Source organism: Natrix helvetica (genome assembly GCF_964273705.1).
Source record: "Natrix helvetica genome assembly, chromosome: 9".
Lineage (NCBI taxonomy): Eukaryota > Metazoa > Chordata > Lepidosauria > Squamata > Natricidae > Natrix > Natrix helvetica.
In genome coordinates, this window is record NC_138560.1 from 3047947 (window position 1) to 3074412 (window position 26466).

Sequence of the window (26466 nt, forward strand, 5' to 3'; positions counted from 1 at the left end):
GTGGCATCAGAGGCCTTTAGCTACCAATCCCACATTCCTTTAGCTTGGGAAGGGGGGGGGGTGTTTCATGTGCATCATTTTTTGCGCATTACTTATTCTCCAATTCTTGGCCATCCTAACATTCTCCTCCCTTCCTAGATAATTTATGCTAATGCAATTCTTCTCCCTGCACGCCTCTTGACAGCCAACTTCTTTTCATGCAAGAGGACTCTTCAGATATTCTTTGGGACCCCTGAAGTGGGGGGAGGGAAAGGGTGGGGGGGGAAATCAGGATTTCTACAAACAAACAACCAAGAAGGATTTTTCCATTCGAAAGTGACATCGGTGTGTGGCTCTTTTGTGTCCCAGCCTGCCCTTGTCTGCAACATATTTTCTGCTGGCTGCTTGCCTCTTCCCACAGCCTTTCCGAAAATAAAGTGACGTATTTTACCCAAAGGCTGAAGGAGCTCAGTGATTCCTCACCTAGAAGGACCCCTTTGCCTGCTCAAATTTTTCTGGAATCCTGTGCCAAAGCGCGACGCCCGTGTCTCTTCCCAACCTGAAGCTGTAGCAACACCGAAGATCTATCCACTTCTGCAAAAGAGATTTTCTCTCTCTCTCTCCAGGAAATCAAGTGTAAGTCCTGGACTTCCTACAGCCGGCTCGCTAAAAGTTCATCGACTTTGGAAATCTTGCATTCCTAAAAGATTAAAGGATCCATGAGCCTCCTGGATACTCTTGGGTAGCTTAAGATTTTTTAAATTTCTATTTTAGCTGGATCGAGTCCCTGGATTTGATCGTTGGGCCTTGCCCATTGTTGACATTCCAGATCGATCTCTCTTTGAGGTCTATGATCCCCTCTGCCAAAGCTTCCAGCCGTACCTTCACCTGTGTTTAGAATTTATTACCAAGGAGGCCATCAGGGTGCCAAGTTCTCAGGGCGGCCAATATGTTCACCTGGATGAAGAAGAACGAGAAGAAGATTCCCGAGGTCATCCGTACGGTTACCGAGGGTTTGAAAGACCTCTACAAGAGGAAGCTCCTACCTGTGGAAGAATTTTATCGCTTCCACGATTTTCACTCGCCGGCTCTGGAAGCTGCCGACTTTGACAACAAGCCCATGGTATTGGTGGTGGGCCAGTACTCCACCGGCAAAACCACCTTCATTAAATACTTGCTGGAGCAAGATATCCCTGGGAGCCGAATCGGACCTGAACCCACCACGGACTCTTTCATTGCTGTCATGCACGGCGAAACGGAGGGGATCATACCGGGCAATGCCCTGATTGTTGACCCCAAAAAGCCCTTCCGAAAACTCAACCCTTTTGGAAACACCTTTCTCAACCGGTGAGTACCTCAAATTGTGACCTCTTCCTTTCCATTGGCCTTCATATTTGTGAAGATTCTAGCTTTGAATGAAAGTGTACCAAAGTTCTGGGCATCCATCATTCCAGGACAGGGCATTTATTAATTTCAGTATGCCACGTGGCACTGAACCTGGAAAATTTGTGCATGTGTGTGCGTGTGTGTGTACTGACCTCATATGGACAAATTATCCACACGCAGAACTCTTCTGCTTACCTCACCAATAGCCTTCCAGGGTGCCGAATCCAATGTAGTATTTCTCTTTTCCTTCCTCCCTGCTTCTAATGAGCCAGATATGATTCCCTCCAGCACTCCAGAATTGAATAATAACAACAGTTGGAAGGGACCTTGGAGGTCTTCTAGTCCAACCCCCTGCTCAAACAGGAGACTCTTCCATTCCAGACAAATGGCTACCCCATGTTTTCTTAAAGACTTCCAGTGTTGGAGCACTCACAACTTCTAGAGGCAAGTTGTTCCACTGGTTAATTGTTCTCACTGTCGGGAAATTTCTCCTTAGTTCTAGGTTGCTTTTTTCCTTCATTAGTTTCCATCCATTGCTTCTTGTTCTGCCTTCGTGTGCTTTGGAAAACAAATGGACCTTTTCTTTGTGGCAGCCCCTCAAATACGGGAAGACTGCTATCCTGTCTCCCCTAGTCCTTCTTTGCATTAAACTAGACCTCCCCAGTTCCTGCAACCGTTCTTCATATGTTTTGGCTTCCAGTCCCCTAATCATCTCCGTTGCTCTTCTCTGCACTCTTTCCAGAGTCTTTTTTGCATTGTGGTGACCAAAACTGGATGCCGTATTCCAGGTATGGTCTTACCAAAGCCTTAAAAAGCGGTATTTTGAGGCATCCCAACCACATTGATGAGGCAGGGAGAGATTGACAGAGCCAAATTGAGCTTTCTGACTGCGTGGGCTTTAAAACCTTATAGCTCCACTCCGGTGCCACACCCAAAGCCAGACTTCCCGACGGCAGCTGTTAAATGGGCTCAGTGTTATCCTTATAAAGCTAGAAGGCATCAGACTGGCAAATGGGGTGCAAAGGGTCGGCAGATGACCAGGTCATCAATACTACACCACCGATGTGTTTGCGGAACATGGGATTTGGAGTCCAACAAATCTGAAACGGACCTTAGCACCTGAAGGCATGACAAGTAGCAATGGGTGGAAACTGGTCAGAGGGTGGGAGAGCCAATCTGGAAATAAGGAAGGATTTCCTGATAGAACGATTCTCTATTGCTGGATATTTTCAAGAACGGAAATGGACAACTATTTATCCCAGGATGGTATAAAGACTCCTGCCCTGGGCAAGGGGGTGGTGGTCAGACTAGAAGACCTCCAACGTCCCTTCCAGCCCTAGGATTATTATTAGCACTTATATACCGCTTCACAGTGCTTTACAGCCCTCTCTAAGCGGTTTAGAGAGTCAGCATCGTGTGGAGGATGGAAGGCTTTATCTTCCTTGCAGGCCAACGACCAGACAACTGCAAGGAATATAAATCCTTCCATTCAGTCAGAACCGAAGAGGTTTTTTGGAGAAGAGAAATGTCTTCAAGGAAAAACAACATCCAGTTTCCTTTAAAAAAAAAAAGCAGCTTCAGGATCTCCAGAGAATGGCAACCTCTGGGATTTGATGCCTCTGGTTAGTGTCACAAGAGCTCCATTTTTAGCATATCTGTTTAAACAGGCTATGCTTCATCCTCTGTCAAGGCATTTTGAAAAAACTTCAACTCCACCCTTTGCCCCACTCAAAAAATTTGGCAGCTGTTGCTGTCATTCTTTCTGTCTTTACTACTTCCCCCACCAAAGGGACTATCAGCTGGGACTCCAAAATTGAATTTAGACCTAAAGAAAATATTACAGAAGATGAATTTTGAAGACTGAAGGAGCATACACAGTGGGCAGACAGATGTACTTGAAGGTGAAAAAAACACAAAAATTGCCAGCATCCTCTTGATGTACAATGGAACAGAAGAGAACAGAAGAGAACAGAATTCTTTATTGGCCAAGTGTGATTGGACACACAAGGAATTTTGTCTTTGGCGCAGATGCTCTCAGTGTACATAGAAAAAGACAAGGTACATTTGTCAAGAATCCTAAGGTGCAACAATTAATGATAGTCACAGGGTACAAATAAGCAATTAGGAATCAATATCAATATAAATTGTAAAGATACAAGCCACAAAGTTACAGTCCTGCAGTCGTAAGTGGGAGGAGACGGGGGATAGGAAGGATGAGAAGATTAATAGTGATAGTAATGCAGCCTTAGTGAATAGTTTGACAGTGGGGAGGGAATTATTCGTTTAGCAGAGTGATGGCGTTTGGGGGAAAAACTCTCCTTGTGTCTAGTTGTTCTGATGTGCAGTGCCCTATAGCCTCGTTTTGAGGGAAGGAGTTGAAACCATTTATGTCCAGGATGCGAGGGGTCTGTAGATATTTTCACAGCCCTCTTTTTGACTCGTGCAGTGAACAGGTCCTCAATGGAGGGCAGGTTGGCAGCCATTGTTTTTTTCTGCGGTTCTAATTATCCTCTGAAGTCCATGTCTGTCTTGTTGGGTTGCAGAGCCAAACCAGACAGTGATGGAGGTGCTAGATTTACACCCTTTTTTTAAAAAGCAGATTGAAACAACGAGAAATCAAGATCGGAATTGTTAGTCTGCTACTGCTGGGCTCAAGGAACTGCAGGCCCCACTGTTGAGACTGGCCACCAGTGCCAAAATTCCTGGGAAGCTTCAGCGCTGCTAATAAAGAAAGAACAGCTGCTTGTGGGGTAACGGAGGAAGAGGAGGAGGGTGGCTCCTTTCCAAAATGCGGAACTGGGATCCATCTCAGCTGCCAAGGTAGCTCTGTCAAAGGGCAGGAAAGTGAAAACTGGCAGATGCTACACAGGAGAAATAACCGTGCTGGAAGGGACCTTGGAGGTCTTCTAATCCAACCCCCTGCTCAGGCAAGGAACCATACACCATTTCAAACAAGTGTTGTTTAATCATCATCATCTTCTTCTTTTAACGACCCCAAAATCCTTGTGGAGTCTGGGCAATTGAATGGAGCTAGCAGAGTGTTTACTGGCTGGATGCCTTTCCCTGTCACCAATGCGGAGTTTTGTTCAGCAGAGATATTCTCATTGTGAGAACCCAGAGAGAGAAATATCTGCCTCTGCCTAGGATCAAACTCACAGCCTCCTGATTCACCTCTAGGCCACCACACCACTCTTAAATTCAATCTCTTAAAAACCTCCACTGTTGGAGCATTCGCAACTTCTGGTGGCAAGTCGTTCCACTGGTGAATTGTTCTCGCTGCCAGGAAATGTCTCCTTAATTCTAGGTTGCTTCTCTCCTTCGTCAGTTTCCACTCATTGCTTCTTGTCCTGCCTTCAGGTGCTTTGGACAATAGCTTGACCTCCCCCTCTTCTTTGTGGCAACCCCTCAAATGCAGATAGTCCTCAACCTACGACCACAATTGAGCCCAAAATTTTCTGCTGCTAAGTGAGATATTGGTTCAGTGAGTTTTGCTCCATTTTACGACCTTTCTTGCCTGATTTGGTCTAACTTTTGCCTCCTCCTCCTCCTCTTTTATTCCAACTTGGAAAATAACACCATATGAGATTGTCATTATAATAATGTTTGCTGGTGTGTTTATCACATGTATACCCTTCCCCAACCCCAGGGGACTGTTGACGGTTTTAGAGCAATACACAGATGACTAAAACAGCCACCCTCCCTTTAAAAATAGCATTCTTAAAAACAGATTTATTTCTCCGTTAAGAGCATTGATATGGCCACCCAAAATCACTCACAGTGACTCTGAGCTGCTTACAAAGATAACCCCCCCACACACACTACAAAAAGCAATACACCCCCTCCCCACCATCCTGGTGACAACAATCAGACTATCCACTTGATAGGGGGAGGTCCATCTCACTCTGGGGACCCCAGGCCCGTTGGCAGAACCCTGTCTTCAGGACTTTGCAAAAGAAAAGGAGGGCAATCTTGGGATGAAGTCTGTCTTCTGTCTGTCTGTCTGTCTGTCTGTCTGTCTGTCTGTCTGTCTGTCTGTCTGTCTATCTATCTATCTATCTATCTATCTATCTATTTATCATCTACCATCTATCTTTCTCTCATCTATCTATATCATCTCTCTATCTATCTATTTATATATCTATCTATTTATCAGCTAGCTAGCTCTCATCTATCCATCTATCTTTCTCTCATCTATCTATATCTAGCTATCTCTCATGCATCTATCTATCTATCTATCTATCTATCTATCTATCTATCTATCTATCTATCTATATATATATATATATATATATATATATATAATCTATCTCTCTATATCTCTGTCTGTCTGTCTGTTTGTCTATCTATCTTATCTTGTACGCCGCCCTTCTCGTCAAAGATGACTCTAGAGGAGGGTGTCAAACTCAATTTCATTGAGGGCTGCAGCAGGGTTGTATTTGACCAATGGGGAGGGGATGAGGGGGCGTGGCCAGGATGGGCATGGCCAGCATAACATCACTTTTGTTGGGGAGGCGCCTGTGATGGTCCGAGTGCTCTGCCAGCGAAAATGGGCTCCCAAACTCCGTTTTCGGCTGGGCTGGCTTCCTGCAAACCTTCTGAGCTCAGGGGGTGAGCGCAGGTGACCCTCCCGAGCTCCGTTTTCACTGGCAGAGGCACCATGGGCCAGTCTTTGGCTGTTTCCAGGGCGTCCCCGTGGGCCAGATCTAAGCACTCCACGGGCTGGAGGCCTTGAATAAAACCGAACCAACAGGATTTCATTCCATTCTTTTCTTTCTCTACAGGTTTATGTGTGCCCACTTGCCCAACCAGGTTCTCGAAAGCATCAGCCTCATTGACACGCCGGGCATCTTGTCAGGAGCTAAGCAGCGGGTCAGCCGAGGTAAGGTAGAAGGGGGGCGGGGGTGGGAGCCTGCCTTTTCTTCCCCCTTGGAGACAGGGCTGTGCTTGAAAGTCAACCCAGGGCCCTCCTGTTCAGGGCTGGGACATCTGTGGCCCTCAAGGGGGTTTAGAAGTGCCGCTCCTGTCCTTCCCAACTCTTGACTTCCATAGTCGTAAGTGATTTACACCAAGATTTGGCAGGGTATGTAAGCCAGAGTCTGTCCATGGTGGACTAGAAGCAGAATTATGTCTGGTTGTATTCATTTTCTGCATGCATCTCCTCATCTCCTCTTCCTCCTTCTCCTCTTCCCCCTTCTCGTTCTAATTCTCCTCCTTCATACCTTTCTCCTTTTTCCTCCTCCTCCTTCTTCTCTTTCTCCTCCTCCTTTTTTCTCTTCCTTCTCCCCCGCTCTTCTCCTTCTTCCCTTTCTCCTTCTTTTTCCTCCTCCTTCTCCTCCTCCCCCTCTTCCCCCTTCTCATTCTCTGTCTTCTTCTTCCCTTTCTCCTTCTTCTTTCTCCTCCTCCCTCTCTTCCTCCCTCTTCTCTTTCTCCTTCTCCTTCCCTTTCTCCTTCTCCTTCCCTTTCTCCTTCTTCTTTCTCCTCCTTTTTCCATTTCTCCTTTCTCCTTTTCTTTCTTCCTCCTCCCCCTCTCTTCTCCTTGCCCTTCTTCCCTTTCTCCTTTTTTCCCCTCCTCCTCCTCCTGTTCTTTCTCCTCCTCCCTCTCCCCCTCCTCCTCCTCTCTAACTTCAGAGTGCAGAATCAGTTAACTTTTTTCAGAACTTCAACTCACAGCAGCCGGGCCAATGGTGAGGGGAATGTTCTGAGTTGTAGTAACTCAGTATCTGAGTGGTCATTGGTTCTTGAACAAAATCCCTGGGCTTCAGAAGCTTCACAATCCATCCGTCCTGCGAATATGTTTGGCCTCCTCTCCTTCTCCGCTGATTGACACCTGTCTCGAGGGCTCTTGACATCTCTCGGAATGTGAACGGTCCACCTCAGAGCCATCTTTCTCCCTGGATTCTCTTGCTCCTCCTCGCACATTCCGTTCCCACTCAAAGCATCCTTTGCAGCAGCTTAATTCCCACCTTTACTAAATATTTCCTTCCCTGTCTGATTTTTTTTTTAAATGAATGGAAGCAGAGGTCACACGCACACACTTTCCAATTTCGGAAAGTTTTCAGGCACCACAGATAACCACTGTAGACCAGAGGTTGGCAACCTTTTTTTGGGCCATGCCCCACCTAAGCATCTCTAAAACCCTGATGTTTCCCCTCCCCCTGTGACATATAATTCTTACTTTACTCAAAAGGTGAACTCTGCTTACGCGGAGGAAGCCTAGATGGCCGTTAACCTGGTTGAAACAAAGTTCAAATTGATCCCATTAAAAATCAAATTGGCCCCCTGTGGGCCATGGGCCCCACGTTGAAAACCACCGCTGTAGACTATTTATCTGTTTAGCATTGGTAGAAGTTTCTAGAAATGGCAAGGAAGGGCTGGAAAACACTGGATCTGCTCTATTGCTGCCTGCTGCAGTGCCGATGAGGAGAATCTGGAGGAAAAAACCTTGCAAATTTAGTCAGTTCACCCCTCTCTGGTTCTTTATGCTACAGATCTCCCCGGGATCCCTTTAGTTTCTTCTGTTTTGAAATGAATTTGTACCCTCTTTGTTTCTTTCGAAAGCAACTTTTGAGACCAGGTCAATATTTACTAGCAGGGGCAGGAACTCGAGAGATCCTCTTAGTGCCAAGATCTCTCCATAACAATATCTGAAGGATGCCACCAGGGAGGGACCAGACCAGCTTCATATTTTGCAACCGGTGCCAGCTTGAGATGAGAAAACGGAGTCTGGCCGTCCCAAGAAAAACAGGCCATCCTTGAGTTCCAACGTTCATTTAGCGACCGTTCCAAGTGACAACTCTGAATTCTGATCACGTGACCATGAGGATGATGTTGTGACGGTCATAAGTCACTTTTGTAACTTCGAATGGGCACCAAACATAGTGGGCAGATGAAGGTAGATAGATATGTGGATGAAAACATCCGTTACAATAACGGAGAGCAGAATTCTGCCTGCTAATCAAACCGTTTGACTGGGATGGCACAAGGCTGCTACCTTGGGCAGGAGGCTGGACTAGAAGACCTCTGAGGTCCCTTCTATCCCTAGGCTTCTGTGATTCTATGACTAGATGAAAGTTTGTAAGATGAGGATTACCTTTAATCAAGACTGCTTCCAGACAAGAATTTATTGTGAGATAACTGTGGCATATTCATTGACAGCCTTCTGGGGGTTCCTTATTACAGCTTACAGCTTAACAGAGTTGGAAGGGACCTTGCAGGTCATCTAGTCCAACCCCCTGCCCAAGCAGGAGTCTCTACACCATTTCTGACAGATGGCAATCCAGCCTCTTCTTGAAAGCCTCCAGGGATGAAGCTCCCACAACTTTTGAAGGCAACTTCTGTTCCATGGGTTGATTGTTCTCACTGTCAGGAAATGCCTCCTTATTTCCAGGTTGAATCTCTCCTTGGTCAGTTTCGATCCATTACTACTTGTCTGGTCTTCAGGTGCTTTGGAAAATAACTTGACCCCCTCCTTTCTGTGGCAGCCCCTCAAATATTGGAAGTCTGCTCTCATGTCTCCCTTGGTCCTTCTCTTCACTAGACCAGCCATGCCCAGTTCCTGCAGCCGTTCATTATATGTTTTATCCTCCAGTCCCTTCATCAACCTGGTTGCTCTTCTCTTCACTCTTTCTAGAGCCTCAACATCTTTTTTATAGTGTGGTGACCAAAACTGGATGCAGTACTCTAGGTGTGGCCTTTACTAAGGCTTTATAGAGTGGTATTAGCACCTCCCTTGATCGTGACTGTATCCTGACTCTGTTAATGCAACTTAGGGCCGTTCAACGTCACATGGAATTTCTGGATTTTGTATTCTGGTTTGCCAGAGAAAACCCAACAACTCCCAGAGCAGGAGAGAAAGTCCTGCATTCTCCATAGGCGTAGAAGACCTTCCCTCTTTTTCTTCCGTCTTTTTAAGGGGCATTTAAGCTTTGAAGTGGATCGAACAAGTACACCTATGTTCTGGCTGTGGCCATTTCAGGTTCTTCGCCTGCCAAGAGTTATGGGTGGGGTCATCCCATCTGGGGAGGAAAAAAATCATGGAAGCAAGCGAGAATAAGCTAAAAATGAAATGTTTATTTGTTTAAGCACATCACGATGTCACATTTATTGCATTAACGGAATCCATTGAATGCAGTGGTTTGTTCTCTCTTTTGCTCGCTCACTTTTCGTTTACATTGTGCTTGGGGCAATAGATTTGGGAGGGGGGGAACCGTAACTTCATAAATCAGAGCTGAGTAAACATTCAGCCTAATCTTTACATGATCAGCTGCTCTTTCAATTGTCCTGTTTCTTTGTTTTTTTAACTTCAGCTTTTGAGGAGGACTAAGAACGATCCTTTTAAGAGAAATATAATACAGTGTTGTAGCTGTGTTGGGATGTTAAACTTGTTTTACACCGGTCGTACGCCAAGGATGGCAAGCAGCATACTTAAAAGTACTAAGTGTCTCCTTGGTTTGTGAATTACCCAACAGAGAAAAATCAGAAATGAATAGTGGATATAGGTTTACAAGAGCACTTAGGACAGAGGTCTAGTGGTGAAGGCACCAGGCTAGAAGCTAGAAGACTGGGAGTTCTAGTCCTGCTTTAGGCATGAAAGCCAGTTGGGTGACTTTAGGCTAATCCCCAGGAGACAGGGAGTTCTAGTCTTGCCTTAGGCGTGAAAATTGGCTGGGTGACTTTGGGCCAATCACCAGGAACCAGGGAGTTCTAGTCCCACCATAGACATGAAAGCTGGCTCGACGACTTTGGGCCAATCACCAGGAGCCAGGGAGTTCTAGTCCCAGCTTAGACATGAAAGCAATTGGGTGACTTTGGGCCAATCATCGAGAGATAGTGAGTATTACTTCCACCTTAGTCACAAAAGCTAGCTGAGCAACTTTGAGCCAATCACTCTCTCTCCGTCCAATGACCTCACAGGGTGGGGAACTAAGAGGAGGAAGGAGCACTATATGTGTTCACCGCCTTGGAATTTTTATAAACATAATAAGGCAGGAAATAAAAATATAGGTGACAGAAGGAGGTTTATCAATAGATGGGGAAAACTGCGTAGAGACTGGGGAGGGTACCAGGAATGGTTGGCAAAGTTAAAAGTTAGAATAACAGAGTTGGAAGGAGCCTTGGAGGTCTTCTAGTCCAGCCCCCTGCCTAGGGAGGAAACCCTCTACTATTTCAGACAAATGTCCAATCTCGTCTTAAAAACTTCCAGGGCTGGAGCATTCACAACTTCTGGAGGCAAGTTGTTCCACTGATTAATTGTTCTAACTGTCAGGAAACTTCTCCTTAGTTCTAGGTTGCTTCTCTCCTTGATTAGTTTCCACCCATTGCTTCTTGTCCTGCCCTCAGGTGCTTTGGAGAATAGTTTGACTCCCTCTTCTTTGTGGCAACCCCTGAGATATTGGAACACTGCTATCATGTCTCCCCTAGTCCTTCTTTTCATTAAACTAGACATACCCAGTTCCTGCAACCGTTCTTCACATGTTTTAGCTTCTGGTCTCCTAATCCTCTTTGTTGCTCTTCTCTGCACCCTTTCTGGAGTCTCAAAGGACAGACCTGAGGGTTAAGAGTGCCTTTGTGTCTCATTTTCATGTTTGCGCATTCCATTTCCATCCCATCCCCTCTGCTCCAACCGTTGTTGAGCAGAGCTCCCATCCGCCTTCCCAAAGTTGGCTGTGACTGCTGGGAACCGTAGCTTAACACATCTAAAAGACCCAAAGGTGCTTTTCTTTCAAGAGGCAACGGGACTTTCTTGTTTTTCTTTGAAGAGGTTTCACTTCTCATCCCAGGAGCTTCTTCGGCTCAGGGGGAAAAAACCCCAGAAAGTCTAGTTTTGACTCTTGAAAATAAAACACATTTGGGACAACCATGACCTGGATAGCTGAGAATCTCCATAAATCCAAAAGACAGGCGATTGGAACAAGCTGGTGTATCTATTACTGTTTCTTTCCATCCTCCACAGCCATCGAGTAGCTTTCTGGAGGCGCAAGGATAAAAGTGGAAGCCTGCCAAAAGACGTGGTTTTGTGGGAACAGGCTGTGGAAACGCACACGTTCCCCGCAGACGAGGCCAGCCTCAGGCCTGGGTGCTCACTCCGATCTCAGTAACGTCTCCTGGCGTTTCTGAAGAAAAGCGGGGTGTGGCCCCATCACCCTCCAAACTCTACTACTTTCATTTCTGCCCTAACTAGAATTTCTACCATTTAGAAGTACATTTCTGGATCACCGGTCAGTTCACTAGGTTTGTTTGTTTTTTCCTGCTGCTCTAAGCGTAACCAATGCGAAGCACAGTGCAGCCCTGAAATTAAAAAAAGAAAAAAAAGCTGGCAGGGCTTGTGAAGGTCTTTTGATTAATCAGAATCGAGCTGGAAGGGACCTTGGGGGTCTTCTAGTCCAACTTCCGGCTCAAGCAGGAGACCTGGCCTAGACCATGTCAGCAATTTTTTTTTTAACTACCAGTTCTATGGGCGTGGCATGGTGGGCATGGCAGGGGAAAGATATTGCAAAATCCCCATTTCCTCCCGATCAGCTGGGAGGCAGGGAATCGATGGGGCGGGGCCAGCCACAGGTGGTATTTACTGGTTCTCCGAACTACTCAAAAATTCCGTTGCCGGTTCTCCAGAACCGGTCAGCCCCTGCTGAACGCCACCATTGCATGTCAGATAGATGGCTGTCCAGTTTCTTCTTAAAAGCCTCCAGTGACGGAGCAATCACAACTTCTAGAGGCAAGCTGTTCCTCTGGTTCATTGTTCTCACTGTTAAGTTTCGCCATAGAATAGAATAATAGAACCAAACAGTATTAGAATTGTTGGAAGGGATCTTGGAGGTCTTCTAGTCCAACCCCCTGCTCAGGCAGAAACCTATCCCCAGTGATGGAGAACCTATGACACGTGTGCCCAAAGTGACACGCAGAGCCATGTTGCCTGGCACGTGCAACGTCACCTATTCCTCTTCTGGGTTTCTGGCGCGCATGCGTGCATGGCGATCAGCTGGCTACTGCATGTGGTAGTGCTGGAAATTGCAAGAGCTGGTTTTCTGTTTTCCGGCCTGAGTATTGATGGCAGCCAGCTGATTGTTGCACATGCATGCACGGCAGTAACTGGAAGACTAGCCGGCTGGCGTACAGGCGTGTGCCAAAAACAGAAAGTTTGCTTTTTGGGTGCGTGCATGACCCCTGGGTATCTCCTCTTCCGGGTTGTGGCCCAGACGAACATGTGTGCGCATGCAAAGCGCGGGCACGCATGCATGTACTCCCTTTTTGGCACTCAGTGCCGAAAAGATTGGCCATCCCTGCCCTATCCCATTTCAGACAAGTGATTGTCCACTCTCTTCCTAAAAGCCTCCAGTGAAGGAGCACCCACAACTTCTGGTGGCAGGCGGTTCCCCTGGCTCATTGTTCTCAATGTCAGGGAATTTCTCCTTAGAATAGAACCATAGATCCGAACTAGAATTAGAATGAGAAGAGTGGGAAGGGACCTTCGCGTCCATCCCCCGGCTGAGGCTGAAAGAGACCCTGTCCCATTTCCTTAATTCCAGGTGGCTCCTCTCCTTGGTCAGTTTCCCATCCGTTGCTTCTTGTCTTGCCTTTCTGCAAGGAGATTCCAGGGGAGAAGCTGTCGTGGGCAAGGAAGCCAAGACATTCTACCCTAGTTCCCCCGTGAGGACAAAATGGGATATTTCTCACCCTCCCTCGGATGTTCACATTCCTCTACTCTCCCCTCCGCTCCTTGGAACCACAAGTCCCCTCCCTGGCAGGGTTGGGTTGGGTTGGGTTGGAGTGTTCCACTCTCGCCTCTCCTAGGAAGCCCCATAGAGACGCTTATCTCCAGATTTCAGGCTAAAGTATGCGGAGAATCTGGATGTGCCCCACCTTAGGCTCCAGAAGCAGGGAAGGCCTTCTCTCGATGTTCCATTTTGGTCTTGTTTATCGGGACTGCTTGCCAGGAATTTGCATCCTCACGGACGAGAGTTTTCCCCTGGCTTCCTTGGCAAGAGACATGTTACTTCTGTCTTCTCTGGTATTCAAGAGCAGCCTCCTCTATCAAGCAGGCGTCCTCCGTAGGTGTCCGTCTGTCTGTCTGTCTGTCTGTCTGTCTGTCTGTCTATCTATGACAGAGAGAGAGACAGAGAGACAAGAGACTGATAGATAGATAGATAGATAGATAGATAGATAGATAGATAGATAGATGATAGATAGATAGATAGATAGATAGATAGATAGATAGATAGATAGATAGATAGATAGATAGATAGATAGATGATAGATAGATAGAGATAGAGATTAGATATAGATATTTTAAGCAGGCTGCTTTGGGGCCTGAGGACTCCTGACTGGTGCAGTTTTTATTTCTTTATTAAATAATACAATAGCAGAGTTAGAAGGGACCTTGGAGGTTGTTAGATTGTTAGAGCAAGTATCTAACGGAGGTCTTCTAGTCCAACCCCCTGCCTAGGCAGGAAACCCTATACCATCATCTTCTTAAAGACTTCCAGTGTTGGGGAATTTACAACTTCTGGAGGGAAGTTGTTCCACTTGTTAATTGTTCTCACTGTCAGGAAATTTCTCCTCAGTTCTAAGTTGCTTCTCTCCTTGATTAGTTTCCACCCATTGCTTCTTGTACTGTCCTCTGGTGCTTTGGAGAATAGTTTGACTCCCTCTTCTTTGTGGCAGCCCCTGAGATATTGGAAGACTGCTATCATGTCTCCCCTAGTCCTTCTTTTAATCCAAGTAGACCTACCCCGTTCCTGCAACCGTTCTTCATATGTTTTAGTCCCCTAATCGTCTTTCTTGTTCTTCTCTGCACTCTTTCCAGAGTCTCCACATCTTTTTTACATCGCGGCGACCAAAACTGAATGCAGTAAATAGATATAGGCAATCCTCAACTTACAACCAACAATTAAGCCCCACCTTTTTATTTATTTATTTATTGGGTAATCCTCATCTTATGACCAACAATTAAGAATCTGGCTTCTCCTGTTGAGTTTGCTTGTCAGACAGGTGCAAAAGGTTATCCCATTACCTTTTGCGGGGGCACCGTCATAAATATGAGTCAGTTGCCAAGCCTCTGAATTTTGATCACACGTGATCGCATAAATTGCTTTTTTGAAAGCTGCCAGAGTGAGTTTGGGCCAATCACCAGGAGACAGCAAGTTCTAGTCCCGCCTTGGGCATGAAAGCCACACACCCTCAGCCAAACCCAACCTTGCAGGGTTGTTGTTGTGAGGAAAAATAGGAGGAGGAAAGAGTATTTTGCATGTCCGCTGCCTTGAGTTACTTATAACAGGGGTGTCCAAACTTGAGAACTTTAAGACTTGTGGACTTCAACTCCCAGAATTCCCCAGCCAGCCATGCTGGCTGGGGAATTCTGGGAATTGAAGTCCACAAGTCTTAAAGTTCTCAAGTTTGGACACCCCTGACTTATAATAAAGATGGGATAGCTTCTCCTGAATTTGACTTGGTAAAATTCTGTCTGTGTGTCTGTCTGTCTCCATTTCCTCTCCCTCCCTCCCCTCTCTCTCTCTCCTCTCCATCTCTCTCCCTCCCTCCCTCCCTCCCTCTTTCTGTGCAATACTTCACACAAAGAAAGTAACTCACTAGTATTTTTACTGTACAATTCCACGGAGCTGCACCCTCTGTGGTCTGTAGACGAGAATTAATTCCTTCCTGCTCACCTCCCCGTGTCTTCGTCTCCCACCATGGATTAGAATCTTATTGTCTGCCAAGGAAGCGTCAAAGTCCTGCCAGCCTGGGCCTGCCTGCCGCCGCCCTACTAATCGTCTCCTTCACCCACACGGTTACGGAACCAGGCATGGGCTTCCTAAGTCAAGGGCCAATCCCTTGGGCGAGTTGACACATGCCGGATTCACCTTCGCCCACCCATCGGCCTCAAGCCTTGTTGTCTCTGTCCAATTCTTGCATGCAGAGAAAAACTCCAGTGCCATTTGAGGACACGTGGCCGATGTGTTCACAGCCGTACGATCAGCCCAAATTCAACAGGTAAAGCCTGAGAGATCCAGGATGTGCCCAGATGGGAGCCTTTGCTTTTGCGGTGGGTTGGTGCTCGCCCATCCTTCTGCAGGGCAGGGCCCAAACAAATGTTGTATATTCCGTTGTTGGCAAATGAGAGCCTTATATATATATCTTATTACGTTTCCTATTGCAAAGGAATTCACCTGGCTTCGCTCCTAAGCAAGGTGAGATCTGTTTCACCTTTTGTACACGTCCATTAATCTTCTGCCTTTCCCAACTTTGCTCTGGTTATCACCTGAACACACCCTGCAGCCTGGAACTTCCTTTGCTTATTATTTGGCATCAAGTGTTTCCTTCCTAAATCAAATAGGAAATCCAGAATAGTTCGATCAGTTGAGAGAACAGGCCCAAGCGGAAAAAAAGAGCACCCCAATAATGTTGCTTGTTCAAGACCCATCATTTTACAATGCATTGGTTTAGTGGTGAAGACACCTGGCTAGAAAGCTGGGGACAGTGAGTTCTAGTCCCACGTTAGGCATGGAAGCTGACTGGGTGACTTTGGGTCAATCACTAGGAGATGGTGAGTTCTAGTCCCTTCTTAGGCATAGAAGCTGACTGGGTGACTTTGGGTCAATCACTAGGAGATGGTGAGTTCTAGTCCCTTCTTAGGCATGGAAGCTGACTGGGTGACTTTGGGCCAATCACTAGGAGATGGTGAGTTCTAGTCCCTTCTTAGGCATGGAAGCTGACTGGGTGACTTTGAGCCAGTCACTAGGAGAGGATGAGTTCTAGTCCCATTTTAGGCATGAAAGACTTTGAGCCAGTCATTCTTACACACACTAGTGACATTGTGCACACATTTCAACTTGGGAGACATTGAAGCACAAATGTCAGTGTTGCAGAAATCAGGAGAAATCTGTTTGGCAGCGCCCTGTCATTTCTTAATAGTTGGCCTTGCCATTCTTTTTTTTAAAAAAAATTCACCTCTGCCTTTTATAAACCAGCTGTGTCCTATTATAAACTTTGTAACTGGTCTCAGCCAGTCCTAATGTGCTGGGCCAGTCTTTGTTGATAAATTTTTGCACAAAGTTATACTGTTACCTACAATTCCTGTATGTTCTGTTTTTCTTTTTTGCCCCTAAATATTTTCATCTTGGGGGGGGGAGTCCAAAGCTTTGAGGGTTTTTTCTTTCTTTAAGACTAAATATTTGCCTCCATTTGGAAGTATTACAGATAACTTTCTACCGTTCGTTTAGTGACTGAAGTTACAACAGCACTGAAAAAAGGGACTTATATGACCATTTTTCACACTTACGACCGTTGCAGCTGGTCACGTGATCATCAAAATTCAGAAGCTTCGCAAACGACTCGTATTTACGACAGTTGCAGGGACCCGGGCAGGATATGTCACACGATCCCTTTTTGCGACCTTCTGACCAGCAAAGTCAATAGGGGAAGTCAGATTCACTTAACGACCATGTCACTAACTTAACAACTGCAGCGGTTCACTTAGCGACGGTGGCAAAGTTGGAAGGCTGAGTCAACCTTGACCCTGGTGAGCTTCGAACGGCTGGCATCCAGCGATCAGCAGAAAGTAGCCTGCAGTACCGTACTCTAACCACTGCGCCACCATGGCTCAAACTGGGGCAAAACTCACTTAGCAACTGCCAGCCACTGAAATGTTGGGCTCAATTCTGGTCATAAGTCAAGGACTATCTGTATTTTGCCCCTCCTCTTCCTATTATATGAGTGAAGGAAAATGTAAAAAAACCAAAAACATTTTCCAGCGTACGATGGCTTCTCCCCAAATCTTTCTGCTTCGTGCAGCTTCAACTGGGTCCAAAAACTTTCTGCCCCCAGGGGACTGGCATTGGTGTGGGTCAGCCCCCCTTGAGTGTGGGCTCTTGGGGGCTGGCCACAATGCGAATTCTGCTCCCGAAGGTTCCTTTGGAAACGTGCCATCTGCAAGGAATGTTAAAACAATATCCTTGCGTACTTAAGAGATTTGCGTACATGAAACCCTGCCGCTTTTAAAAGTCGAAAGGAAACGCCACGGCTGACGACAAAGGCTGAGTGACCATTTCCGGCATGGTCTCCTGTCCAGAAATGTTGATTTACTAAAAGCCCAGCTCCAACCTTCTTGGAAACTATAATTTTCATCCCTAGGCTCCTTTTCCTCCCTTCTGGCATGAGTCAACCTGGGTTTATCTTTTGAGCAGTAAGGGGACAACACACCACACACACCCAGAACGGTGCCTTCAACCTCTCAATCAATCACTCAGTCAATCAGAACAGAGCTGGAGGGGACCTTGGAAGTCATCTAGTCCAGCCTCAGAGACCCTATACAATTTGAGACAAGTGCCTGTCCAGTTCTCCTCTTTAAAGCCTCCGCTGATGGAGCACCCACAATTTCTGGAAGCAAGCTGTTCCATTGAATAGTTGTTTTCTACTGTCAGGAAATTCCTCCTTAGATCTAGGTTGCTTCTCTCTTTGATTAGTTTCCACCCATTGCTTCTTGTCCTGCCCTCAGGGGCTTTGGAGAATAGGCTGACCCCCTCCTCTTTGTGGCAGCCCCCCAAATATTGGAATACTGGAATATTGGAATACTACCATCGTATCACCCCCTAGTCCTTCTTGTCTCTAAACTGGCCATAGTCGTCTTCTCCAGTATTGGGAGCATTAACGACTTCTGGAGGCAAAACTGTCCCACTGATTTATTGTTGTAACTGTCCGGAAAGTCCTCCTTAGTTCTTCTAGGTTGGTTTTTCTCCTTGATCAGTTTCTATTTTTTTATTTTCTATTTCTATTTATTTGTCTTTGTATTTTGCTATCTTCTTTCTATTCTGCTCTCCCCAGGCATTTCCATGTTCACGTTTTGATTCATTATTATGCCTTTGAAATATAAATGTTAACATCTATCCCCTGGTAACAGAGCAGTACAAATGAGCTGGAAGGGCCCTTGGAGGTCTTCTAGTCCCACCCTCTGCTCAAGCAAGGGACCCCATCCCATTTCAGACAAACATCTGTCCAGTCTCTTCTTAAAGACCTCCAGTGATGGAGCAGCCAGAACTTCTGGTGGCAAGCTGTTCCACTGGTTAATTATCCTCCCTGTTAGGAAGTTTCTCCTTCATTTCCAGAGAGCTTCGGCATCTCAATCTTGCCAGGCGAAAGAATTCCGTTTCTTCCGCTGGAGCCAAACACGAGCCATGATTGAGGTGACCTTTGTGCACCTCGTCTTCCCTTTCGGGCGCGAGAATCCTTTTGGTGGACCGAGATAAGGCCGCCTGGCCAGCCCCTTCCCCTTCCCCCCTCCCCCTTATTTAGATCTCCCATCTTTATGAGTTTTTCTTTAATCGCTCAGAACAATGAGGCCCTTGGCTCAAACTTTCCTATGGAAGGAGTTGGCTTCCTTTTTTGGTCCTGTAAAACAGGCCCTCTGAACCTCAGCTGCCAAGAGACCGGCAGGGACGGCCCGGGTTGGTGGCTCGGCTCCAGCGGGAAGCTTGTTTAGATCCGAGGGAGGGAGGGAGGGAGCCAAGAGTCCTCCAGTCCATGGAAAATCTGCTTCATGGGACAGGAAGGGGGTATCCAGGTTGGGGCGAGGGGAAGGAACTGCACCAGAACACGTCTTGCTGGCTGTTTTTTTCTTTTTTTCCTTTTTTTCCTCCTTGCTCTGCCTAAACAAAAGTCGGCTCTGGGTTGTTGTTTTTTTTAAACAGACACCAAGACTGGTGAGAGTGTAGAATAGAATAACAGAGTTGGAAGGGACCTTGCAGGTCATCTAGTCCAACCCTCCGCCCGAGCAGGAGACCCTACACCCATTTCTGACAGATTTATTGAATGCATTTATTTATTTCGTCAAGCATGCATTAGATAACAGGTCTAAGCGTAGACCTGATTGTGAATACATGAAATGAATATGAATACAAGGGAATATTAGGACAGGGATGGTAGGCAGGCTGGTGGGCTTATGCGTGCCCCTTAAAGACCTCTTAGGAATGGGGTAAGACCGACATTAAACAGTCCAAGGTTAAAGTTTTGGGGGTTTGGAGGAAAAAACCCACAGTATCAGGTAGTGCATTCCAGGCGTTGACAACTCTGTTACTGAAGTCGTATTTTCTGCAATCAAGTTTGGAGCAGATGGCAATCCAGTCTCTTCTTGAAAGCTTCCAGTGATGAAGCTCCCACAACTTCCGAAGGCAACTTCCCTTTCCATGGGTTGATTGCACTCACTGTCAGAAAATTCCTCCTTATTTCCAGGTTGAATCTCTCCTTGGTCAGTTTCCATCCATTGTTCCTTTGTCTGACCTTCAGGTGCCTTAGAGAATAGCTTGACTCCATTCCTCCTCTCTGAGGCAGCCCCTCAAACATTGGAAGGCTGCTATCCTGTCTCCCCTGGTCCTTCTCGTCACTAGACTAGCCATGCCCAGTTCCTGCAGCCGTTCATCGTGTGTTTTAGCCTCCAGTCCCCTCATCATCCTGGTTGGTCTTCTCTGCACTCTTTCTAGAGTCTCAACATCTTTGTTATAGTGTGGTGACCAAATAGCTTGACCCCCTGTTCTTTGGGGCAGTCCCTGAGATATTGGAAGATTGCTATCCTGTCTCCCCTGGTCCTTCTCCTCACTAGGCTAGCCAGGCCCAGTTCCTGCAACTATTCATCGTGTGTTTTAACCTCCATCCCTCTAATCATCCTGGTTGCTCTTCTCTGCACTCTTTCTAGAGTCTCAACATCTTTTTTTATAGTGTGGCGCAGAGGTAGGTTGCTGCCGGCATTACTGACGGTTTAGTGCTTGCATAATTTTGCGGAATTCTGGGAGTTGAAGTCTACAAGTCTCAAAGGAATTCTGGGAGTTGAAGTCCACGAGTCTCAAAGGAATTCTGGGAGTTGAAGTCCACGAGTCTCAAAGGAATTCTGGGAGTTGAAGTCCATGAGTCTCAAAGGAATTCTGGGAGTTGAAGTCCACGAGTCTCAAAGGAATTCTGGGAGTTGAAGTCCACGAGTCTCAAAGGAATTCTGGGAGTTGAAGTCCACGAGTCTCAAAGGAATTCTGGGAGTTGAAGTCCACGAGTCTCAAAGGAATTCTGGGAGTTGAAGTCCATGAGTCTCAAAGGAATTCTGGGAGTTGAAGTCCACGAGTCTCAAAGGAATTCTGGGAGTTGAAGTCCACGAGTCTCAAAGGAATTCTGGGAGTTGAAGTCCATGAGTCTCAAAGGAATTCTGGGAGTTGAAGTCCACGAGTCTCAAAGGAATTCTGGGAGTTGAAGTCCACGAGTCTCAAAGGAATTCTGGGAGTTGAAGTCTACGAGTCTCAAAGGAATTCTGGGAGTTGAAGTCCACAAGTCTCAAAGTTGCCAAAGTTGTAGGCCCCTCCCTTAGAGAGCACTAGGCTTCTTGAGATGAAAAAAGGAGGATGGGTGTAGAAAATGACCTCTTATTCCCCAAGGCTCTTCTTTCCTCCACAGGTTACGACTTCCCAGCCGTGCTCCAGTGGTTTGCCGAGCGCGTGGACCTCATCATCCTCCTCTTTGATGCCCACAAGCTGGAGATATCCGACGAGTTCTCCGAGGCCATCCGGGCCCTCAAGGGCAACGAGGACAAGATCCGGGTGGTCCTGAACAAGGCCGACATGGTGGAGACACAGCAGCTGATGCGGGTCTACGGCGCCCTGATGTGGTCGCTGGGCAAAGTGTTCAACACCCCTGAAGTGCTGCGTGTCTACATCGGGTCCTTTTGGTCGGAGCCCCTGATGATCTCCGACAACCGACGGCTCTTTGAGCTGGAGGAGCAGGACTTGTTCACTGACATCCAGAACCTGCCCCGGAATTCTGCCCTGAGGAAGCTCAATGACCTGGTTAAGAGAGCCCGATTGGTCAGGGTAAGTGGCGGGAAAGGGGGAAGGAGGAAGGGGGGAAGGAAGGAAGGGAAAAGGGAGAAGCTAAAAGAAGGAAGAGAAAAGGCAGGAAGGAAAAAGGGAGAAGCTAAGTCCCTGACTTACGACCACAATTAGGAGCAGAATGTCCATCGCTAAGCAGGGTGGGTGTTCAGTGAGTTGAGACTGATTTTATGACCCTTTTTTAAGCCACCGTGCCCAGCGAGAGAAATATCTGCCTCCGCTTAGGATCGAACTCATGGCCTCTTGATTGCGAGGCCAGAAGATACACCTCTAGGTCCCCTAGGCACCACTCCTTTAGCCCATTAAGGCTTCCATTGTAGTGATGACTCTTCTGCTGAATCCTTCTTGACCACGGGTGGAAGATTGGCATTCCAATGGAACCGGAGGGTAAGATATGTCCTGGGCATTAAGGAAAACTTTCCTTCAGCCTGCAGAAAATAAAGAGGAAGAAAGGTGAGGCCGTCAGTCACAGTGACAGGAAAACAAGGCAATTCGGTTAAGGCAGGGGTGTCCAAACTTGGGAACTTTAAGACTTGTGGACTTCAACTCCCAGAATTCCCCAGCCAGCAGTTTGGACACCCCTGGGTTAAGGAGAAAAAACGGAGGATAGCATGTAGCACTTAAGATTTATATACCGCTTCACAGTGCTTTTAGAGTCCCCTCTAAGCGGTTTGCAGAGCCAGCCTCTTGCCCCCAACAATCTGGGTCTTCATTTGACCCACCTCGGAAGGACCGAAGGCTGAGTCCACCTTGAGCCAGTCTGGGTCAAACTGCTGGCAGTGGGCAGAGTTAGTCTGCAATGCTGCACTTTAATTACTGCACACCATGGAAGGGAGGGAGGAAGAAGGAAGGAAGCTTTACAGCCCTCTCAGCTTAGAGCCAGCCTCTTGCCCCCCCCCCCCCCAACAATCTAGGTCCTCATTTGACCCACCTCGGAAGGACGGAACGCTGAGTCAATCGTGAGCCGATCAGTATCGAACTACTGGCAGTTGGTGGAGTTAGCCTGCAATGCTGCAGTCTAACCACTGGGCACCATGGAAGGGAGGGAGGAAAGGAAGGGAGGGAGAAAACGAAGAGCAATAGTACTTAGTACTATTACTAGTGCTTAGTACTAGTACGCTGCTTCATAGTGCCTTACAGACCGCGCACACGTCACCTTCTGTGCATACGCATGCATTATGCATCATGTCAGGGCGGGTGGGCAGAGCTGGGTTCGCCCGAGCTGGTAAGAAGCAGCAGACCACCACTGACCCCCAGGGCTCCTTCCCTTAAATCTCTCCCCTCCCTGGATAGGGGGCCTCCCTCCTTCCCATTGGAGAAGGCTGTTGCCGGGGTCCCAGCATTTATTGCTGCTTTTCCTGTTGTCCACAATGGCTCCATCCCACAAAGGAAGTCGGCATTGTGCTGCAAAGTACAATCTGTTTACGGGCCCCTTTTCCTATTTCCCATACTCTCTCTCTTTTTCTCCCCTCCCCCTTTCTTTCTTCTCTCTCTCTCTCTCTCTCTCTCTCTCTTCTCTCTCTATCTCTCCACTCTTCCTCTTCCTCTCGCTCTCTCTTTCTATTTCTCTCTTTCTTTCTTCTCTCTCTCCCCCTCTCTCTTTCTTCTCTTTCTCCCCCTCTTCTCTTTCTTCTTTCTTCTCTTTCTCTCTGAGTGGTGGGATCCTGCCGATTAACAACTGGTGGGCCAAACTGATTGTCAGAGTGAACTGGTTCGCTCTTAGCTGATCGTCGGAGCTATTGTTCACTTGAACCACTCCAAACTGGCTGAATCCCACCCCTGCTCTCTCTCTCTCTCTCTTTCTTCTCTCTCTCTCTCTCTCTTTCTTTCTTCTTTCTTTCTCTCTTTCTTTTTTCTTTCTTTCTTCTCTCTCTTTCTCCCTCCTTCCCTCCCTTCGGCTCTGGTTTTCCAATTAAGTATTTTCTAATGAGGTTGCGCCTTCTGTAGCCCTGATTAAAAGAATGGCTGATCTTTGGTCATTCCTGGAAAAGGAGCCAAGGAAGGAATAGGGGAAAAAATATTACGCACAAAGTTTGGTCCTTAAGTCGCATCATTTCCTATCTGTGACATCCGCCCTTCTTGCAAAGAGAATCGTCCATCGTGTTTGTCTCCACCAAGGGACCTACTGTGTCCTTTGACCAGCTAATTATGAATGGGAGCTAGCTTAGAAAAAACCGTTTGACCTGCTTCTCCGTGGCAGAATCATAGAAAACTTTCCCAGAATGAGGAGTCTGAGTCTCGGCTCCTCCAGCTCAGAACGATGTAGATGGATTGAGGGCTGATCTTCAGGATTTCAACCCTGATTTAGAGGTGCTGGGTCACTTTTTTTTCAAACTAGGCAACTTTAAGAGGTGTGCATTTCAAATCGGGGAATCAATTTTCATGCTGGTTGAGAAATTTTGGGCGTTGAAGTCCACCCAACTTAAACTTATATGATGACTGGGGAATTCTGGGCTTTGAAATCCACCCATCTTAAAGTTGCATGATGACTGGGGAATTCTGGGAGTTGGAGTCCACCCCTCTTAAGTTGCATGCTGGCTGGAGAATTCTGGGCATTAAAATCCACCCATCTTAAAATTGCATGCAAACTAGGGAATTCTGGGAGTTGGAGTCCACCCATCTTAAAGTTGCATGATAACTGGAGAATTCTGGGAGTTGAAGTCTAATCATCTTAAAGTTGCATGCTGGTTAGGGAATTCTAGGAATTGAAGTCCACACCTCTTAAATTGCATGATCACTGGGGAATCCTGGGAGTTGAAGTCCACCCATCTGAAACTTAAACTTGCGTGATGATGGCTGGGGAATTCTGGGAGTTGAAGTCTACATCTCTTGAAGTTGTCAGGTTTGAAAAACCGTGTGATAGACCCACCTCCCCCTGCCATTCTCCAGCTCTTAGTCTCTCCCGCTCTGTGTGAGATGCTTGTTCCAAGCAAGTGAACCACATCAAAGCTGGTTCATCTCGTTTGCTGAATGGCGGATAGTTTTGTGCTTCCTTCATAACAATGATAACATTCAATACCAATTTTGCAGGCGTGTTTCAAATCAGCCACAAGACTAATTGTGCTCAAAATGCAGATGCTTAACTCAATTAAACATTGTGTAACTGCAAACTGGAATGAAATGGACTGGACGCCCCATCCATTCAGCAATGAATTTTGAAAAGATCCAATTTTAATGCTTCTCGTGGTGAGAGTGGGGGGGGGGGGTGTTTCAACAGAAACCCACATCAAAGGATCGGGGCTCCTGGATAAAGAAATCTCCAAGTCACCCTACTTGGTGTAACTTTGCATTTCACAGAATAACAGAGTTGGAAGGGACCTTGGAGGTCTTCTAGTCCAACCCCCTGCTCGAGCAGGAGACCCTCTGCCGTTCCAGACAAATGGCAGTCCAGTCTCTCCTTAAAAACCTCCAGGGATGGAGCACCCAACAGCTCTTAGAGGCAAGCTGTTCCACTGGTTGATTGTTCTAACCGTCAGGAAAATTTCTCCTTTGTTCTCGGGTGCTTCTCTCCTTGATTAGTTTCCATCCATTGCTTCCTGTCAGCACATTGCCCCCAACAATCTGGATCCTAGTTTTACCCACCTCAGGTGGACGGAAGGCTGAGTCAACCTTAGGCCTAGCGAGATTCAAACTGCCAAATTGCAGTCAGCTGGTAATCAGCAGAAGTAGCCTGCAATAACACAGTGGCGATAGATAGATAGATAGATAGATAGATAGATAGATAGATAGATAGATAGATAGATAGATAGATAGATAGATAGATAGATAGATAGATGATAGATAGATGATAGATAGATGATAGATAGATAGATAGATAGATAGATAGATAGATAGAGATAGAAATAGAGATAGATAGAAATAGAGATAGGAAGATAGATAGAGATAGATAGATAGATAGATAGATAGATAGATAGATAGATAGATAGATGATAGATAGATAGATGATAGATAGATAGATAGATAGATAGATGATAGATAGATAGATAGATAGATAGATAGATAATCAGATAGATGATAGATAGATAGATAGATAGATAGATAATCAGATAGATGATAGATGATAGATAGATAGATAATGAGATAGATGATAGATAGATAGATAATCAGATACACAGACAGACAGACAATAATAGCAATAGCAATATCACTTAGACTTATACACCGCTTCATAGTGCTTTTACATCCGTCTTTAAGTGGTTTACAGAGTCAGCCTCTTGTCCCCAACAATTTGGGTCCTCATTTTACCGACCTCGGAAGGACTGAAGGTTGAGTCAACTTTGATCCTGGTGAGATTCGAACTGCCAAATTGCCGGCAGCTGGCAGGCAGCAGAATTTAGCCTGCAGTATGGCACTCTTAACCACTGCGCCACTGCGGCTCAGTGGATGGATTGGTATTTGTCACGACTCTTCCGGAACCGCTTCCTCCTCTTTTAATGTATTTATTTGTAACGGCCAAACGCCTTCTTTCTCCCGCAATTCCTTTCCCTCTCAGGTCCATGCCCACATCATCAGCCACCTCAAGAGGGAGATGCCGTCCGTCTTTGGCAAGGACAACAAGAAGAAACAGCTGATCAACAAACTGCCCGTCATCTTTGCCAAGATCCAGCTGGAACATCATATTTCACCTGGCGATTTCCCCGACTGCGACAAAATGCAGGTGAGGGCGAGGGGCATCTAAGGAGCAACAGACAAAGCGAGTTGGAAAGGACCTTTGGAGGTCTTCTAGCCCAACCTCCTGCTCGCAAAGGAGAGCCTATGCTATTTTGGATAAATGGCTGCCCAGCCTCTTCTTAAAAGCTTCCAGCAATGGAGTGCCCACAACCTGTGAAAGTGTGCCGTTCCGATGATTATTCGAACAGGGATTATAGAATAACAGAGTTGGAAGGGACCTCGGAGGTCTTCTATTCCAGCCCTTGTTTGAACGGGAGATCCTATACCATTCAGGAGAAATGGTTGAGGTTTCTTCTTGAAGACCTTCAGTGATGGAGCATTCACAAGTTCTGGAGGCAAGTTGTTCCACAGGTTACTTGTCCTCACTGTTAAGAAATTTCTCTTAGTTTCCATCCGTTGCTTCCTGTCCGGCTTTCAGGGGCTTTGGAGAATAGTTTGATTCCCTCTTCTTTGTGGCAGCCTCCCCCAAATATTGGAAGACTGCCATTATGTCACCCCTAGTCCTTATTTTCATTAAAGTAGATATACCCAATTTCTGTAATCATCTTCATATGTTTTAGCCTTTGATCCCATAATC

At 46.5% G+C, this 26466-nt stretch overlaps 1 protein-coding gene across 1 annotated transcript in view; it reads left to right on the forward strand.

The window, feature by feature from the left end:
* Window positions 1-210: 210 nt before the first annotated feature.
* The window catches only part of EHD2 (EH domain containing 2), a 33211-nt gene continuing 6955 nt past the window's right edge, over window positions 211-26466 (forward strand). The window contains exons 1-4 of the mRNA XM_081962555.1: window positions 211-1326; window positions 6147-6244; window positions 20788-21200; window positions 25711-25875. Coding sequence (XP_081818681.1) covers window positions 929-1326; window positions 6147-6244; window positions 20788-21200; window positions 25711-25875 — 1074 coding nt within the window. The 5' untranslated portion in view covers window positions 211-928. The remainder of the gene's footprint in view (window positions 1327-6146; window positions 6245-20787; window positions 21201-25710; window positions 25876-26466) is intronic.